Consider the following 18986-nt stretch of genomic DNA (forward strand, 5'->3'; position numbering starts at 1 on the left):
AGACGATTCCTTTAGAACAACTCCATTAACAAGATGAAACCTGGAGACATAGGTATTATTAATTCAGAGCTGTGCATCACGCCCATTGGAAAATAAGGCAGAAAATCATTGAAAACAGCTCAAAACCACTCGTATTCTTTTTTTTCTCACGCTCTGTGTCGGCTACGCTGCGCACAGACTCGTTGCCGTAGCAACTGACTGACGACAGCTGCACTAGTGTATCAGGATTCAACACCAAGAAACACACAAACATTTCCTACATAAAGAACAGAACATTCGGTCCGTCTCAGTTGCATGTTTTCAGGCTTGATGTTTAATAAGTGATCGTCTGAACACAGCGGCGGATAATTAGCTAATTTAAACATCTTCTGCTGAGTTGAGGGGTGGGTCGTCTTTTTTATTTTTAACTGGACCAAAACACATCAAATTCTGCAGCACATCTACTTGTTAAGTTGTCAAAGTCAAGTTAGCATAACTTACCCAGTTCCCTCTTCTTTGCTATTTCTTTTAAATTTCTATTAAATTGTTGTTGTATATTTCTATTAAAGCTTTTTCCTGACCTTGTTATCTAGTTGTGGTAGTGTTGACAATTAGTAGAAAAGCACTGCAACCATTTTTCTTTTATATAGCATGGTGTACATTTAATATTTAGCGAGTTATGTTGATAACTTGACAGCTAAAACCAGTGGTAGTCATTGTTGGCGTCTAGTCACAACTAATCATGAATACTTTTCATAGTTACCTTAGTAATTATTTCCACAAATTGTAGAAGAGTCTGCTTAAATTTTTAGGACTAATTGCATCAGATAAATCCTACAAACCGTCTTATTCTCTGGTATTTTTCTCTACAGGGAGTTCAGATTCCCAAAGGCTGGAGTGTGATGTACAGCATTCGGGACACTCACGACACAGCTGCCGTCTTCAAAGACGTGGAAGCCTTCGACCCCGACCGCTTCAGTCAGGAGCGGAGCGAAGACAAGGAGGGCCGCTTCCACTACCTGCCGTTTGGCGGCGGCGTTCGCTCCTGTCTGGGAAAGCAACTCGCCACGCTTTTCCTGCGCATCCTGGCCATCGAGCTGGCCAGCACCAGCCGCTTTGAGCTGGCCACTCGCCAGTTCCCGCGTGTCATCACGGTGCCCGTGGTTCACCCCGTCGATGGGTTAAAGGTCAAGTTCTACGGCCTGGACTCCAATCAGAACGAGATCTTGGCGAAGTCAGACGAGCTGCTGGGAGCGACGGTTTAGTAAGGGCGGCTGCTCATGAGGGTTGGGTGGGGAAGTTCAGAGATTTAAGTCTTTAGGGAGAAGATTGATGGAAGGAAACAATAATTTCAGAAAGATTTTTCCTTCTTCACCTTTGTTCTGCCAGATTGGAGCTTTCTTTCAGACTCTTCTAACAAATGGTTATCAGGACTCTTCTTTAAGAAAGGAGGAAACTGCCAAAAACGTTTTAAATATGCTCTATTCTGTGTATTTTCTGAAGAAGTATACTTACAAAATATGTACAAAAAGCTATCTAATATAATTTGAATGGGAGTGGTGCACAACAGACTTTTGGTGAAATGAAGAGTTGAGATGAGAACAGTGACAGTGTTTTAGAGAGAGGCGGGAGATAAAACAGGGTATAGAGAGAAGGAATATAATTTTCAACCATTTTGCTTGTGCTTAAATTCAATAAATCATTTTCAGTTGACTTGCAGGGTAAAAGAGATGGATTATATGGAAACAGAGTTTTTCTTATCGGCGAATATTTAACCTTGCAGCCATCTGCTAAAATGTGTAATATCTGATACAGGGATGAATATTTTTAAAAAATCAAGGACAAAATTGCTTTCACTGATTGGATACGTTAAGCATACAATACATTTTAATATAGAAAGAGATTTTTTTATTTTTGTTTTTTTAGAATTGCCTAAAAAAATAATAACCAGACAGTCTAACAACAACTTGATTTGAAAACAAACTTTTAAAAACTGTTCAGTTTGGTTTGTTTTATTTATATCCTTTTTGGATCATCATATCTATTGTTAGGTTTATGAAAAGCCTTCTTCATTAACCTTAATAACTAAGTCTTCTTCATTGGAAATAAAATTGTTAAGCTATAGGAACCAAATGCACCTGGTTAGGGTTAATGAACCGAGCCTACTTAGTTTGGCTAAAGAGCAGGAAACCCAGTATTTCATACTTGATTAGGTTTAGGAACCAGATCGAAACAAACCAACTTCTTTATGTTGAAACGGAAACTTGGTTAACGACCAATCCTACTAGACTGGTTTAGGGACTACAGGCTTAGAAACCGTTCCCACTTGGGCAGGTTTAAGAACCAACCCTACTTTATTGGGTTTAGTAACCAATTCTACTTGATCGGATTTTGTTAAGAAATCCTCCTTTGTTGTCAATTCTATCTGGTTTTTAGAAACCAATCCTAGTTCATTGGATTTAGGAGCCAAACCTTCTTGGTCATATTTAGGAAGCAGTCCTACTTGGTTGGATTGGTTTATGTACCAACTCTATTTGGTTCTGATTAGAGAGCAGTCCTACTTCATTGGGTTTAGGAACCAGTCTTTCTTGGCCAGGTTTAGAAACCAACCCTACTTGATTGAGTTTAGGAAGAAATTATACTTCATTGGGTTTAGGAAACAATTCTACTCAATAGGATTTTTGGAAAGAAATCCTTCTTTGTTGTCAGTCTTACTTGGTTGGTGTTGAAGAACCACGCCTACTTAACTGGGTCTAGGAACCAAACCTACTTGGTCGTGTTGAAGAATCAAGCCTACTTGGGTAGCTTTAGGAACCAAACTGACTTGGTCATGTTTATCTGAACAAACTAGCATTAGCTTTAGGAGTTAAGCTTAGTTGTTGACCAAACCTACTTTATTTACATATCCAGTTTACTCAGTTAGTTTCCAAACCTTTTTGGTCAAAAAAAAAGGTTTGAACCAAATTTACTTGTTTATATTTAGAAATTATTCCCAAGAAGGTTCTGCTTACCATCAGTGACACAACTAACTACAAAATCTGCGGCTGTTATGGTATTAAAAACCAGTTTTAAAAAAAACAACAACTTTTTGTTAAAAACAAAACAAAACAACAAAACACAGGTTGACTATTCCCAACAGTAAAAAATACAAACTTGAACGCTTCCTAAATTTTGCTTAACCTAGTGATGCTAACGTTAAACTCAGGTGCAAAGAAGACAATGTAAAACTTAGATTATCTGCTTGTTGATATTTTTCTGACTGCAAAATAAAATTTCTTACTAATAGCTTTAATTTTTTAGGTGAGACAACTACCTGGCAAATTAAGATTTTATTTTTTAGCTAATGTATTCCTCTATCTTATCCTTTACAGTTCAGAAGGCACAATTTTCAGTTTTTCTAGTTATTAAATAAACAAAGCTACCAACTTACATTAAGAGATTAAAACGTCATGGATAATGAACGTATTTGATAGTATGCTTGTTCTCATAAAGCAGTGCACCTTCTTAGGCTGGAACCGGGTTAAAAGATCAGGGGATTTGGTGAAAGTATATAGGAAGAGACCTACATACATGCTGCTTAAGTGCTGCCTTATCTTTGTCTTTTTTTTGTGCACTTCTTTTATTGTTCCACCACCATGGAGGTCAACGGCGTTTACTCTCTCGTTGCTCCTCCGTTCAACAACAAGACTGCAAAGCAAATTCAGTCCCAGAAGGCTTGAGGTGATTGCACAATCAGAACTTCGGGAATTTGCGTGTTCGGTTACCCCAGAGGTTTTGGGGGGCGGAGCTTCTGCAGCAGAGATCTGGAACTTGCTACAAGACATTCTAAAGCGTCTGAGAAATGGACCAATGGGGTATCAGGCAGGGGGCGGGGCTTCCTCCGTGGAGTTCCGGAACTTGCTAGCGGAACTTTCAGACATTCCGGAGAGTTCTAAAGAGAAAAGGACCAATGAGATATCAGGCAGGGGGCGGGGCTTGATGGACTCTGCCTGTGCCACGCCCGTTTCATTTCTCCCAACCACACCACTGATTTTTATTTTGTTTTCACAACAGAGAAATATGAAACTGAAATGGTTTGTTTTGCTGCTTTTTCTTGTATACGTTTTCAAGTTGAAAGTTATAGATTGCAATAGTTTGTACTGAGTGAGATTTGTGTTATGTCAATTCTTTTTAAAAAAAACATTTTTTAAAGCATAAGGAGCATTAATAGGGTTATTAATAGGTGTGTATTAATTTGTACATTATTCCTTATCAGACTATGGGGAAATAGCTATTTACATCAACTAATAACCTATTATTAATGTTATTGTATGAATAATATTGTTGGTATAAGATATTTGAAATGCTATTTTTTATTCTATTGCAGATTTAGTTTTTAGCCTACATGAGAATGTCTTTGGTAAATATTGGATGTATTTAGAATGTTATGAATTTCAGTTTATATTGTAAACAGTGTTTAAAATGTTGATATTGTTGATTTGATTACTGTAATAATTATTATTTTTGTTATCCAGACTTATTATCACTGCATTTTATTTTACATTAATTATGGAAACAGAAAGCACTTGCCAGATATGTTTATTTTTTAAGTGCCATGCGACTACAGTTCAATCTTCCTTTCAACCTGTTGGTTTCTGAGTCTGTCTTATGTCCTCTGTACATAATTTGCAATTCTTTTTACAGGAAGAAATGTTCATTTAGTTTAATTATGAATGTCTCGTGATAGTTTTTCCATTTTCTTTTTTTGTTACCAAGACTGCTATGTGTACTCCTGTAATAAACCACAAAGAAAAAATATCTGACTAGTGAAATGTTTCTTATTTTGGCTTTTATGTGTGTATTCGCCAATTAGCGCAACAAAAGAAATATTGCAGAGTAGTATTGATCTACAAATTACTCAATTAGTTAAGCAAAGACGTGTAAAATAAAAATTAAATGTAGACATAAGTAGTGTCACAACAAAATGTTACGTTTCAACACAGAATGTTTTTTTTTCCCACCCTTTTTTCCTAATATTCCTTGTTTTAGTAAATCTAAAGACAAATATTTTGGGCAAAGTTGGAGAAAAACCAAGAATGCCAACGAATAAATAAGTACGTAAATTAAAGATAACTAAAGAGCATGTTTAGTGATCATGAAAGGTTTCATCCCTGTAACTAGCTAAACATTTAAAGTTGTTAAATATTTCTAACACCGTTGTCCCTTCGTGGGGTCAGGAGCTGCTGCTGCTGATCTCCAGCTAACGTTCGGGGCGAGAGGCGGGTTCACCCTGGACAGGTCGCCAGTCTGTCGCCGTTACCTATTCCACAAATATAATTTTAAGAGGTATTTCTGAAATACCTCTTAAAATATTAGAAAATAAAACAACAGGTGGAATGATTCAAAAGTTACACTGTATGTGGCTCAGTTTGCACTTCGCCACAATTCGTGATCACCTGAGTTACGATACGAGGCTCAGAGAAGGATGTTGGTAAAACAATAAAAAACAATAAAGTCAGTGATAATAAGAATTAGTTTTGTCACATAAAAGACTGTCTTTATTAACTTACAAAACTGATATTTCTTCCCACAATAGGTTTCAGAATTACTTTGTGTTTGTCTCGGCGTATGTATAGTCTTGATAGTCTGGATACTGTATTGTGCGTACAAGGGCGGGAACGTTAACGTGTTAATTTTAATTTATGACATTATACTGACATGTTCATTTGAATAGTTAATTGCTTTTTTTCTTTTTTTTTACATACAAACGAAACAAGCTGGAATGTCAGGATAGTCAACTATTAGTAGCCGTCCAAAAAATTACTGAAGTAAGAGTAAAACAGTATTTGGTAAAAAGTTTACTCAATAACTGAGTAACTGATCAAATTATCAATCATTTAATATTTAAAAATTACATAATCAAATGGACCAAAATATAAAGTTAAGTAAAATTTTGTTATTTTAAGGATGAAAATGACAAACATGTACATAAGAACAAAAGATAAATGTCTAGTTACTGCCAAACTCTGGATGTAGAACCAGCACTCTGACATGTGGAGCGACCCAACGGAGAGACAGAGATCATGATCAGGGAGCTGATTGGACGCAGACGTCTGGGCCTTGTCCAGAACGACACGCCGCTCCCCGCAGGAACACGTTCGCCTGTTTGTTTGCAGCCAGCAGGTTCTGTTTGCCCCACCGAGCTCCGGCACCAACCACTTCGCGGGAATCGGCAGTCTGCAGTTATTAGGCGAATGTTCTGCCCTCAACCTTTGACCTTTGTTTACCCAGCCATACGTTCTGACTCTGTGTACTTCTGTATACTCTGATAGATATTTTTCCCTCCTAAATCTGTGTTCATACCTGGAAGCTGTTCAACAATCGCAGTAAACATCAGCAGAGGATTCAAATTAAAACATATTGACCTTACTGTTTGGTAAAAGATCAGAAATACCAATTAAATTAAATTAAATTCAACATTTTATTTAGTAATTACTTCCATAATTGTCTTTTGTTTTTTTTCTTCATCTTTTAAAGTTTTTATTCTATAAATCTGCAAGATGTAACTTTTAGAAAGCATTTTTAAAAATATATATTTATTAGAACTGTCACTATGTCATGACTGAATGAGACACAATCTGTGAAAGACTGAAGGAATGCATCGCTCCCGTCTAAAAACAACCAATCAGAGCCAGGAGGAGGGTCTTAGCATTGTCAGTCATCCTCATGAACGTGCTTCTAAATGTGCTAATGGCAGAGAAACAACTTACTGTTCCAGAAAAACCATTTATCTGCCGTCATCGATTGTTACGCCAACTAGCATTAGCATTTGCAGTGGTGTAGCATATCAAGGAGGAAGGAATGAACACAAGAGTGATCGACAGCGCTAAGACCCTCCTCCTTGCTCTGATTGGCTGTTTCTAGTTGGCAATGGAAGAAATACAATTTATAACAAATATGTAAATCAACTTGTTTTTTAATATAAAATATGTAAAAAGGTCCTTATATCACTTTATTAATGAATGTAAATGCAGCCATTGTTATAGGATTTTAAAAGCAAATGTGATGGCAATGCACAAGAATTTAAATTAAAAAACACATCCAGTAAAAATAACATCCAGTTGTTGTTTTTTAATAAAAACATCCCAGGATTTACTACAGCTCTCCTCTCATCATGCCGATTTGTTGGCTTCAAGTTTGTTGTTTTGGAGTTATTGGCGCATATTAAGCAACCCGAATGATTGATGGATGTGAAAATGGCAGATTCCTCCGTGTCCTAACCTCGTTTTGACCCTGCAGACAGTTGGTAGCTTTAGGTACGCGTCGCTCATCGCCTTCAAAGACGTGGAATCGCTGAAATCGCAGGAGTTTCACCTGCAAACGAAACGCCTCGGGCAAAACCGCCTGCAAGGACTTAAGGAGCGACACAAAAGGAAGGAGAAGATCAATAAGTTTCTGTGCAGCTTCAACTGGAATCAGCTGAAAATTGTTGATTTAAAGAAGATAAAACCTCGTTTTCTAGTCGCCTTAAATACTGGTTTGAGTCACGATTCTGTAGGAAAAGCATGAAAGACTGACCTAAAATCAGTAGGAAAATATTCTGCAGAAATGGATTAAATTTTAATTTCTGATCTCCTCCGTTGGCCTGTGCTTCTGCCTCTGCATGCTTGAGCTTGTAGAAATATTTCCAGGCTCAGCCGCTCCGTCTGTTGGCAAACTGGCAGGTATTGTGGTATGCGCGAGGCGTGGCATTTCCATGGGATTTCCCCGCAAAGACGAGCTGTCAAACGGCGAGCCAGCAGCCCTGACTGGCAGCAAACATCTACAAATGCTGCAGGCGAACAAACGTCGAAAAGTAAACATTTACCTGCTGATGCAGTGGCGGAGCTGATTGTTGAGGAAGTGAACTGAGATCGCTTGGATGGCTGCCCTCCTAATCCCGTAAAACTGTTTCCAGTCATCCTGATTTGCAGTTTCAGTTTTATTCCTGCGACATTTTGCTGAGGAAATTCCCAAGAGTGAAAGCTGCAACCAGTTGATCCGTCATTTCTCCCACTTCTGTGCATTTTCTGTTTCAAGCGAAGATTCTCCTTAAAGGTGAACTATTGTACTTCCTTGAACGGGTTGGGATAGGTCTGTGGTCTACACAAAACATGTTGTCTACTTTATTTGTACAAAATAATTCTTATATAATGAGATTTTAGTCTGGTCAGTTCTATTTTAGAACTTTGAAAAGCAGAAGTGGAGCCTCCTGCACAAGCAAAAAGAATTCAGCAAGTGGTTTCTGGATGGTAAGTCAACAATGAAACCCTTGTCTTTTCCAGCAACCATTGTACAGCACAGACAGCGGTGTAACCAGCTGACCAAACATGCTGGCATTTTGCTTGGGTTGCTAGGTAACAGGGCTGGGCTCAACTTGGGTTGCTAAGTGACAGCGCAGTCACATGTGACTCAAAAAACTTTTTTTATGGAGTATTATGTATTTTCCAGGCACATAGTGTCATTTCATAGCACAACCAAACAGCTACATTACTTTCAGTTGTTATATAAAAGTTGTTTATATAAAATATGACTAAAATAGAAATTAGACTTTGTACTTTAACGCCTTGAAATTGGACCTCTGTCTCTTTAAAAAAAACTCCTGCTCTTTCTGAAGCTCCTCTTTTTGCTCTTTAAAAGCGTTTTTACCATCATTACACTGAGAAGTGCCTGATATAATGAGCTCAGCAGATGTTCCACCAGGTGTTTGCTAATTGCTGCTGGCTAGTCTGAAGGAGCTGATTGGAGGGGAGTCGCAGTTCGAATGCACATGTGGACGCCAAGCAGACCAGAAACTGCTCTGAAAGCAAAAAATCTGTGGCAAGACGTGAAATTTGACCTTCACAGCAGATCAAAAAGTGTTAATATACACATATAAATAAAAATACAAAATCAACTAATATTTTGTTAAAGATTGAGACGTAATCTGCATTAATTTAAAAAACAGTTTAGGAAACAGTTTAGGAAAAATGTGCAATAAAAGCAGAAATGTTATTTAAAAAGCTGGCTGAAGGGGGGCAGCTGAAGACAAATGCATGCCACACTTTTCAGATATTTTCACCATTTTATTTGTTAAGAGTGACAAAACAATTAATATTTTTCCTTCCAGTTCACAAATAATTCACTCTGAGCTGTAAAATTCTAATAAGTTACAACGAAATTTGTGGTAAAAATAGAGTTCTGGTTTATACTGGTTTCTGGTTTTCCCCCAGGAAACCTTTCCACTACATAAACAGTTGCATTAAACTCCAGTGAAAGCATATTTGAGTGCTGAATGACAAATAGTTTGAGGTGAAAGAGCAGTTCGAGGAGGGAAAACCCGTCCGTTGGGACAGAAATCACCACATTAATCTGCTACTTTCACTCTGACTCAAGTTTCATTTCACAAAAATCACAGTTTTTCGTTTGAATTTTATTCAAGAGCAAGAAAAGACAAGCAGCGTGACTCACGGGGAAGCGACATCAGCAGAAACCGGCTCACAACCCGACTGTCAAAAATAAACAAAAACTGGAGAAGGAGGAGGAAGCAGAGAGGAGAAAGACGCTGAGCGGAGAGGAAACGTGAAAGAGCGGCGCAGCGGAGATAAGAATCATAAATCAACTGTGGGAATCACCGCAGGTGTGCGTTTTGATAGTGCAAGTTCATAAACTTCAGGTGAACTCGGATGATGCATTTAGGCGCAGCAGGTGCAGGAGTCACGCCGAGTTCAGAGAACAAGCACACACACAGATTTCACCTTGGATTTCTACACTTCTGAGGACCTGAACGCCTCAAAACTGAGTCGCTGAACTTCACCGAGTCCAAGTTCCCAAACCAAAACCCAAACCTGGACTCTGAGGGTCATTAAGAAGCAAAAAACACTCATTAGAAATCAAACCGGTCCTCACAGAAACAGCAGAACACACTCTGGTGTACAGCATGGCAGCTGGGAAACGCGTAAATAATATATATCAACTGGCTCTTTGAAGAAAATCCAGCTTTCATGTGAAACAGACATGAAAGCCAACAAGTCGTTCGGCTCGAATGAGAGAAAATCCAGCAGGTTTTTTATCCTCCAAGTGTCCAACAGCGCCATCTAACTCTGAAGACGTGACAACTGCACCAAGTTGTTGTTTTTTGATTTAAAAAAGGGGCAAAATTACAATTATTGGCACTAATCAATGCATATTCTGAAAGATACTGATTAAAAATACTTCACATCAGTGGTTTTCAAATATTTAGTAACATCAAGTTGAATATGATGAAGTATTAGGGCCACATTAAGAAAACATAAAAAATAAAATGATGAGAATAAAGTCATAATATTACATGAAAATAAAATTATATTACCAGAATAAATTTGTACATGAATAATATCAAAATAATACAAGAATTCAGTCACAATATTATAAAAGTAAAGTACTAATATTATGATTTTATTGCTCAACAATAAACATACATTTTATTATCTAAATAAGTATAGTCATTTTTAGGAGAAAATTATCCATAAATCATGTAGAACCAAAAAAAAAAAAAAGAGTTTTATTAAAAGAAACGCAACATTTACATTAAAGTTTACTATTAACTTAAAAAAAACAAAACTTTGTTATTAAAGTGTAAATTCTTTGAATTGTTCCCAACATTTTCAGTAAAGAAATAAAACAAAGTCTTAAGTTCTTTTTGAGGGCCACAGAAAATCAGTTCAGGGGCCATTTGTGGCCCCCGAGCCTCACATTGGACCCCCTGCTTTAGCCAACAGATGCAGCAGATTCATTTCATCCCATTAGAAGAAATTCAATCTTTTTCATAAATACTTTTCAGTCTTTCTTGTGTCTCACTGAGAATCTGACCCACAGGAACATCGTTACTAACCAGTGACGCTGATCGATTAGTGGAAACTGAAGCCAGGTATTGATAAACTGGGAGCTCAGAGACACTGATCAATACCAGGAAGAGGAGAATAAATGTAAATGTCCTGCTGGGCGATGTTAGCTTAAAGCTGAAAGAAGATAGAGGTGGTTATAAATTATTATTATTATTATGAAGCAGAGAGACATAAAAACAAAACGGAGTAAAGAAAGACATAAAGGGATTATTATAAAAACAGTTTTATTCATGTTATCTTAGTGGGACGATTTTCTTTTTTTTCTCCCAATTATTTCTGTATTTTTTTTTACATCTAAAATATTCTAAATAAAAGCAGCTTGGGAAACCGATACGCATCTCTACGTGACTTCGTGTTGGATAACGATTTTGTAAGTTGGTTGCAGTGATACTTGGGATTGATTCACTGTCCTACGGAGAACTGATCCTGCCAAAGTTGGTAATAAATTGGTAATAAAATAAATGTCATTATAAAATAATTAATATACCAAAAATTGTATCCAAACATTAAAAAGTAAGAACTTTCAAACGTTTTTTGATTATAGTGTAACATAAGTTAATATGTTACAACAGTATTAATTCAATGTTATTTAATTTTCCATTTATTTACAAATGTTTTATTTCTTAGGGGTTTTTATTTCTTTGTTTTTATTTTCTATATTTATTTAATGCCATTTTAACATTTATTTTCATTTTATTTATTTTGGCTCATTTTTTAATATTCTGTATTATTTATCACATTTTTTTATTTACTGTCACATTTTATCTTAATACCTGTTTCCTAGTTTTTAATCATTTATTTATTATTTTTTCCTAATTATTATTTATCATATTTCCTCAAACAAATAAAGCCTGGACAGATTAACTTAATAAGTGTGGCATTATGTGAAATCAACGTTACAACAGACGGCGTCAATGAATCTTTGTCTGAAAGTACAAACTAGAATTAAATGTTTTATCTTTGCTCATTTTGTACTAACATTCTAAATTATTTCCAGCAGATACTGTTTGACATATTTTCCCATTTATTCCAATGTTTGAAAAATAAGGTTCTTTCTGTACCATCCATTTTCTATAATTGCCGTCTATTTACTGCACTTTATGGGTTCGAAGCCCAGAAACATATTTCTGAAATATAGATGTGAAAGATATGGTTAACCGCTTTGTTTATGTCATCCCAGAATTTTTGGAGAACATGATATTCCCAAAAAATATGATAATAATGTGCTTTCTGACATCCATAATTTCTGCAGCATTCGCTGTTTTCTTCTGAGAAGTGAGGACGTTGACATGGAATGATATACCGTATGTGAAAAGAAAGAAATTAAATTAATGCCAATAATTTAGTCAATCAAAATTCGCATGTTAAAATCCTGGCCTTAAAAATGCACTACGCAAAAAATATTTTTGACATATCTGTTGAAACTATCATCATGTTGTGACAGTTTGCTATGAGACAGAAATCTGTGAAAATTTAACTCCTGTGCTGTTTTCCAGTGCGATTAGAAACAACCAATCAGAGCCAGGAGGCGGGTCTTAGCGCTGCCAATCATCCTTCTCAATTTGTTCTCTGCTACGCTGCAGCTAGCATAGTCTGTTGTGCTAAGGCTAGTTAGCATGGCCAATGATGACTGTAGATAAAAGGTTGTTTCTAATTTAGCAGTTGTTTAGCTAATTCTTTAGTTCACGAGGGTGATTGACAGCGCTAAGACCCGCCTCCTGGCTCTGATTGGTTGTTTTTGGTGCATTTTTTCAGATGGCAATATTAGCTCAGGAAGAAGGTGGAGGAGATTAATCTTTTCATTTTAGTTGCTTGATCTGTGAATTAAAATGCATATGTGAATGCAAGGGGACCAGAGATGGGTCCAAAAGCAGTAAGCGGACTACAGTGCAGGGCATTCTGGGTAAATACAACCAAACCAAACATGCTGGTCTAGAGCTAGTGGGAGAAATGGTTCAGTGCCTTTTAACAAAGACAAAAAAATAAATTTTACATCCATTAAAATCTGAGGCTACTTTTGTGGAGAAGGAAGTTGCGCTCAGTGCCTACTTCAGAGGTTCTTATGGAGCAGCGCCCCCACAGGTGAGGAGGTGAACAGATTTTTCAATTCTTTTGGTTTATTTGAGACAGTGCAGTGTGAAAACAAACCACACCAGATGAAAATACAACAAATGTTGCAACTTTAATCCCCAATTGAACCGATTCTACCGGACCATCAGGCGTGAAAATGTTCACCAAGGTTTCCATCCACCTTCCAGAAGCTCGTTGAGGAACTTCGTATCTGGTTTTGGGGTGAATTTCTACACGGATTAGATCTAAAGAGTTAAATCCAAACGGGTTTGAAAACAATGGTAAATATCTGGGAAGAAAAAACTGGAAGAAAACCAACAGAAATCCAAAAGGTTTGAGTCTTGGCTCTGCCGTTCAGCCTCCCCTATCAACCCATTAGCATCTAAATTGTTGAGGGAAAACTGTTTCTTTATCGCCGCCATCACGTACTCACAGGGACTATTTTGACTCCACTTGCCCTCTGGTTATTGGGCTCTTATCTGCCTTTACGGAGGAACAATGCCTTCTTTCTTTCTCTCTCCACTCGTCTTCCTTGCTGCGGTATGCGCTGCTCCAACCGCAGGGTTTGAAGTCGGAGTGGAGGGGAGCTAATTACGATGGAAAAGAGAGGAAAGAAGTGATAGGGGGAGAGAGAAATGAAGTAAAGAAGCAACAACAAAGAGCGGGGCTGTTGTTTATTACCAGAAGAAAGACGAAAGTCACAATGTGCTCTAAAGAGCCGGGGAGCCGATGGGCCACATCCCAGCACGACGCAGAAACACAGACAGACTTTGGCTCTGAGGCCACATTTGGACTTTTAGCAACAAAAGCAAAACAATATTGATGGTAAAAGAGGAGGGGGATTTTTTTAACATGCTCAACCATGAATATATGCAGCATTTTAGTTAAACAAATAGACATTTTGAGGGAAAATTATCTGTAAATCATAGTAGGCTCTTATATGTATATATATATATATATATATATATATATATATATATATATATATATATATATATATATATATATATATATATATACATATATATATATATATATATATATATATATATACACACATATATATATTTGTTTGTGTGTGTGTGTGTGTGTGTGTGTGTGTGTGTGTGTGTGTGTGTGTGTGTGTGTGTGTGTGTGTGTGCGCGCGTGGAGTTTACCTTGCTAGATATTTAAGGTCATTTTTGCTATGAAAATTAAAGGATAAATTTTGTTTTGGGGGCCATATCATTTTTAAAATTTTATTTTTATGAAGTATCTAACATTTTTTGTATTTTTTCCCCCTGCTTTACAATAAACAATATTTTATTTCAACAAAAAGTCATTTTTGAGAGACAATCATCAGTAAATCACTGTCATACCAAAACATTAAGAGGGTTTTTAGGCTTTCTTTCATGAATGAAAGTTTAACATTCACAAAAGGCCACAGTAAAAGGTCAAAGGTCACAAAATGCATAACTGATTATTTTTAAGCAGTAATGAGGGACAGTGGTGGAACCTTAAACTGCAGCTGTGGCCGTTACTCAGCAGGTCGTTGCTAGGTAACCAAAGAATGAATGAGTTGCTAGGTAACCAAAGAGAGAGTTGGTTAGTTGATTCCACCAACCTGTAGCTTAGCTAGCTAGCACTGAGAGGTTGAGCATGTCATAAAAAGCTAATTTTGCTGGACAATAAATTTTCCTAGAAATTATTGGAATAAACAATAATATTGTTGTTTTTCAGTAATATCTTACTTTTTCAGTAAGATATTAAAAATTAACCATGAACCATATATTAAAAATGATTCATCTCTAATATATTAGTAATATATTAGAGATGAATCATTTTTAATTATTGTTTTTTTTGTTTCATTTCTATATTTGAACGATAATTTTGGACAGCACACGTTAAACTGGAACTGGAAGACATTTTAAATGTCCACAATAAAACACAGCCAAAGCCATAAATAAAATGGATTATGATGTTTTTGTAAACAAAATTGCCCTTCAAAGAAATATTAAACAACAGAATGGAAATTACTAATCTCTCATTTTAATTTATGATGCAATTAATTGATTAAGCGGCTAAAGTTAAGCTGCTAAAGTGTTTCTTCTGCCTACATCTCCCAGAATGCTGTGCGGTTCTGAATCAGAGTTGAATTTTTGGCTTGCGATTCATTTTGAGCTTTTGGCTCAAAACGTTTGGAAACTCAAAATGAACTGGACAGAATGTAGAACTGGAGCTTCTTGTCCACTAATTGAACAGTTTAGTGATTTTAGGTCAGATGTTTAAATCTGAAGGTAAAAACTGAGAAACTTTCAGCCAGTGTGAGCCGCTGTCCAGGGTGCTGAACACCAAGTTCACGCCACCGGGCAGAAATCCCTCAGCAAAGAATAACGGGAATATTTATCCTCATCTGCTGCTTCATTATTTCAGCTTCCATGTCTTTTTATTCCCTCATCATCCGTTCAGAAACGGAGCCGCTCGGTTTCCTTTGGTATGTCAGCGCTGAAGTTGATGTTGGCTCACATTTTTCCCTCCTAGCTAAACATTTAAACCAAAACCACATCAGCATCAACCGCTCTGAGCCAAATCAACAAATAAATACTCTGAGCTTTGACTTATCAACTCAAATAAACAATAATAACGTAAACATATTGGATGCAGGAGGAGAAGAGAGACTGGATCCAGGTTTTAAAACACAAAACGAGCCAAAAAACCATCAAGCTGTTGCCTCAGCTGTCAGTGAACCGGCGGGGGGGAAATGGCTGCTTCAGACTGAAGCAGAAACAAAAACATAAAAACTTCAAGACAATCAGAGACTTTAGGGAAAACTTTTACCCCGGGGGCCAAATCTGGCACGTTTCAGCTCCAGACAGGCCAGAAGATTCATAAAATTAAAAATGAAAAAAAAATATTTTTTTTTTATTTAACCAGCTCAAAAATAAACATTTTTATAAAATCTGTTTATCATTAAAGATCCAAAGCATAAAAGGGGCTTCAAACTGTTGTCTTATTAGAAGAAAAACAGACATTTTCCAAATGTTTTGGGTCAACAGTTGTTTTCTATTTTGTTGGCCAAATTTCTGGCATTCTTGACTTGTGGTCAGCAGCCGAACAATATTATTTATTTTATATTATTGGTTTCGTCGATAAGCAATAATCATTTACGATGGTTCACAAAATGGCAGCAACTGTTGAGTATTTTTTATGCAACCGATGTACAACCAGAGCACAATACTTTCATTTGTTTTTAATTCTGCAACTAAAAATAATTACAGAAAAAAAATAAAACTGCTACCACAGTTAATAAAAACTAAGATAAAGCTAAATATTTAAGTAATAAAAACTAGCAACACTCTAGTTAAAACAGACTGAACTAGATAAATAAAAGGTCACAATGAAATAAAACTAATAAAAAACTATGCGCTAATACAATTACACTTCTTTTTGTTATTTTTCAGAAAAACTAAAATATGTTTGAAGGGAGGCATTTTCAAAAATTAGAAAGGATTTTTTTTGTTTGGGGACATTTTTGTGTGGGAATTCTGAAAATTTAAATAATAATAATTTATATTAAAAGTTAAAGTTTCCTTAACTTAGAAATCATTTGTTTTGAAGTCAACTTGATGTATGTAAAAACTTAATGGAATTCTCTTAACTAATCATTTTAAGTTTAATCTATTTGGTAAAGACAGTTAAGTCAACTTAATTGAAGTTGAAACAGGTTTCAAGTGTTTTGAAGTTGACAGTTAAAGTTGATGCAACTTAGTTAAGTCGAAGCAACTAGGAAACTAGACTCAAGTTGACTAAGCAATCGTTGTTGTTTTGTTTTTTTACACTCCAATCAGCCTCTACAACGATCCCAGTTTCATGCCATGACTCTATTTTGATGGGAAACAAGTAAACACCAACAGATCTGAGCATGTGCACGCACACACACACACACACCCCCACACACACACACACACACGCAGCGCGCTCAGAGGGGGCCATGTTTGTGGGAAGCGGCTGGTTTGAAAACAATGTACGTTCCATTTGTTTCTGAGTCCCAGCGCAGAGACAGACATGACTGCGGTCCGTTTCAAAGAGTCGCTGCGTCTTTGAGCTGCTCAGAGTTTTTCCACAGCAATCAGAGATGAAATTAAAGGCTGAACGAGGAGAAAAAGCATCTGGAGGAGGACGATGGGATGTTTGTTCAGGCTGCAGCTGATGTGAACCTTTTCGAGGTAAACATCCAGCAAAACCCAACTTTAATTATGTAGAAAAAATATAAAAACAAGCAGAGAACTAATCATAAACATTAGTTTAGCGCTGCACCAACACTAGCTAATGCTAAAGCTGTAACTTAAGTTCAAATTATATCTGCCATTTTAATTTTGATATTATAATTTACATGTTTTGTTCCTGGGGTTATGGTTTTAAATGGACAGTACTATGTGTTTTCCAGGCACCTGGAGCCATTTTATAGCAAAATCAAGTAACAATGTCGCCTTCAATTTTTACAAAACATGCTACATATGTTAGCTAAAGAGCTAATGATGTTTTATTTTAACAATATTATAGATGTGAGGTTGTCAAAATCTGTTTATTTATTCTTCTGTTAGTCAAGAAGTTTCCTCTCCAGACATTAATTGGTGTATCAGTTACGCTGCTCTTGGCAGTTGGTGGTTACCATAGCAACCAGTAACTGACAGCTCATCCCCCTGTTTTTTCTGTTGCCATCGGCAACTGTCATATAATATTGGTTTTCCTTACAAATATTATATTCTATCTAGACAAATTCAACCATATACAGTGTTTTGCGTGTAATTCTGAAATGCTAGCTGAATGTTTTTAACTGTTATTAATGTTGTGCTTATTAGCCGTTTAATTTTACAACTGGTAACTGCCGTCAGCTGCTCATTGGCTGCTTTGTAGTTTGTTTATTGTTACTGTTTTAATGTTTAATAAATAAGGGTAAAGTCTGCTGGACTGATGTTAACTTAATTTCCTCTTTTGTTAGAATAAATACAGTGAACCTGAGTGTGTCTGTTGTGAAGTCAACCTATATATATGTATATATATATCTACACATTTATATTAATATTTATATCAAATATGACTTAAAAGAAACTACTTCCTGATTTAACGTGTTGAAATTGGGCCTCTGCTCCGTTAAGAACTCCTGCTCTTTCTGAAGGCGGAGCTTCATCACAACATCACAACCCTTTACCAACAATGAAGGGTTAATAGAGGGGCAGTTTAACAGGGCAAACTGCAGCTCTGAGGAGGAAGGTAAGGGGAAGCTAACCGTTTTCAAAGTTAGCTAAAGTGCTAAGGATTAGCTCCACTATTAGCGCATTAGAGGAAATGTGCCATCCAGTGGTTTATTGTTTGTTTTTCAGTTGAATTGTGCAGGAAATATGCTACATTAAAGATGGAAATAACTTCTCCTGCTCTATTTTCTGCATCAGAAACATCTGGCTTTTTATCAGCAGTAGATACATTTTTAAAGACCCACTTGAGAGATCATTAAAGACGGTTTAATTTTCTTGTATGGGTCCTGTTTTAGTCTTGAAACATCTCAGTGTTTCATCAATGTAGCCCACAGAGTTTGAACCCAGCATCTCTGTAGCTGCAGCGCTTCAGAGACGAGACGCCAGCATGATTCGTCACTCTTAAGGTGCCTTCAGACGAGCTGCTTTTAACAGGCGCCAACTCGTTGCCGACCAGATCCAGTGGCCCGTTTCCAGTTTCCTTTGAGCCTCCGCGCATCCCTATGAATGATGTGACATAATGCGGAGAGTTTGGAGACGACCTGAAACAAATTTGATGCACAGGAAGCGGCTTGCCAAGAGTCCCACCAACAAGAAGGTGAGAAAACAAGAAAACAGACACGGCTGAGCAGGACTAACGGCAGAGCACAAGTATCACTGGAGTCTGGGAACCTTTTCTGTTCCATTTTCATCTTCGTATTCATGCAATAACTAATAAAAAGAGTTAAATCCTATTTATCTTGAAGGGTTTAGGGAACAGGACAAGATAGAAATCGCTCTTTTACTTTCTGAAACAAAGATGAATCCAAAAGGAGAAAAC

At 36.7% G+C, this 18986-nt stretch overlaps 1 protein-coding gene across 2 annotated transcripts in view; it reads left to right on the forward strand.

Moving 5' to 3' along the window:
* The window catches only part of cyp26b1 (cytochrome P450, family 26, subfamily b, polypeptide 1), a 36580-nt gene extending 31804 nt beyond the window's left edge, over positions 1 to 4776 (forward strand). For both annotated transcript variants that reach the window (XM_014996175.2, XM_088015236.1), the window contains exon 7: positions 852 to 4776. In XM_014996175.2, coding sequence (XP_014851661.1) covers positions 852 to 1244 — 393 coding nt within the window. In that variant the 3' untranslated portion in view covers positions 1245 to 4776. The remainder of the gene's footprint in view (positions 1 to 851) is intronic.
* The last annotated feature ends 14210 nt before the right edge of the window (positions 4777 to 18986 follow it).

Source organism: Poecilia mexicana, unplaced genomic scaffold, assembly GCF_051168715.1.
Source record: "Poecilia mexicana isolate PSO_F unplaced genomic scaffold, ASM5116871v1 scaffold_18, whole genome shotgun sequence".
Lineage (NCBI taxonomy): Eukaryota > Metazoa > Chordata > Actinopteri > Cyprinodontiformes > Poeciliidae > Poecilia > Poecilia mexicana.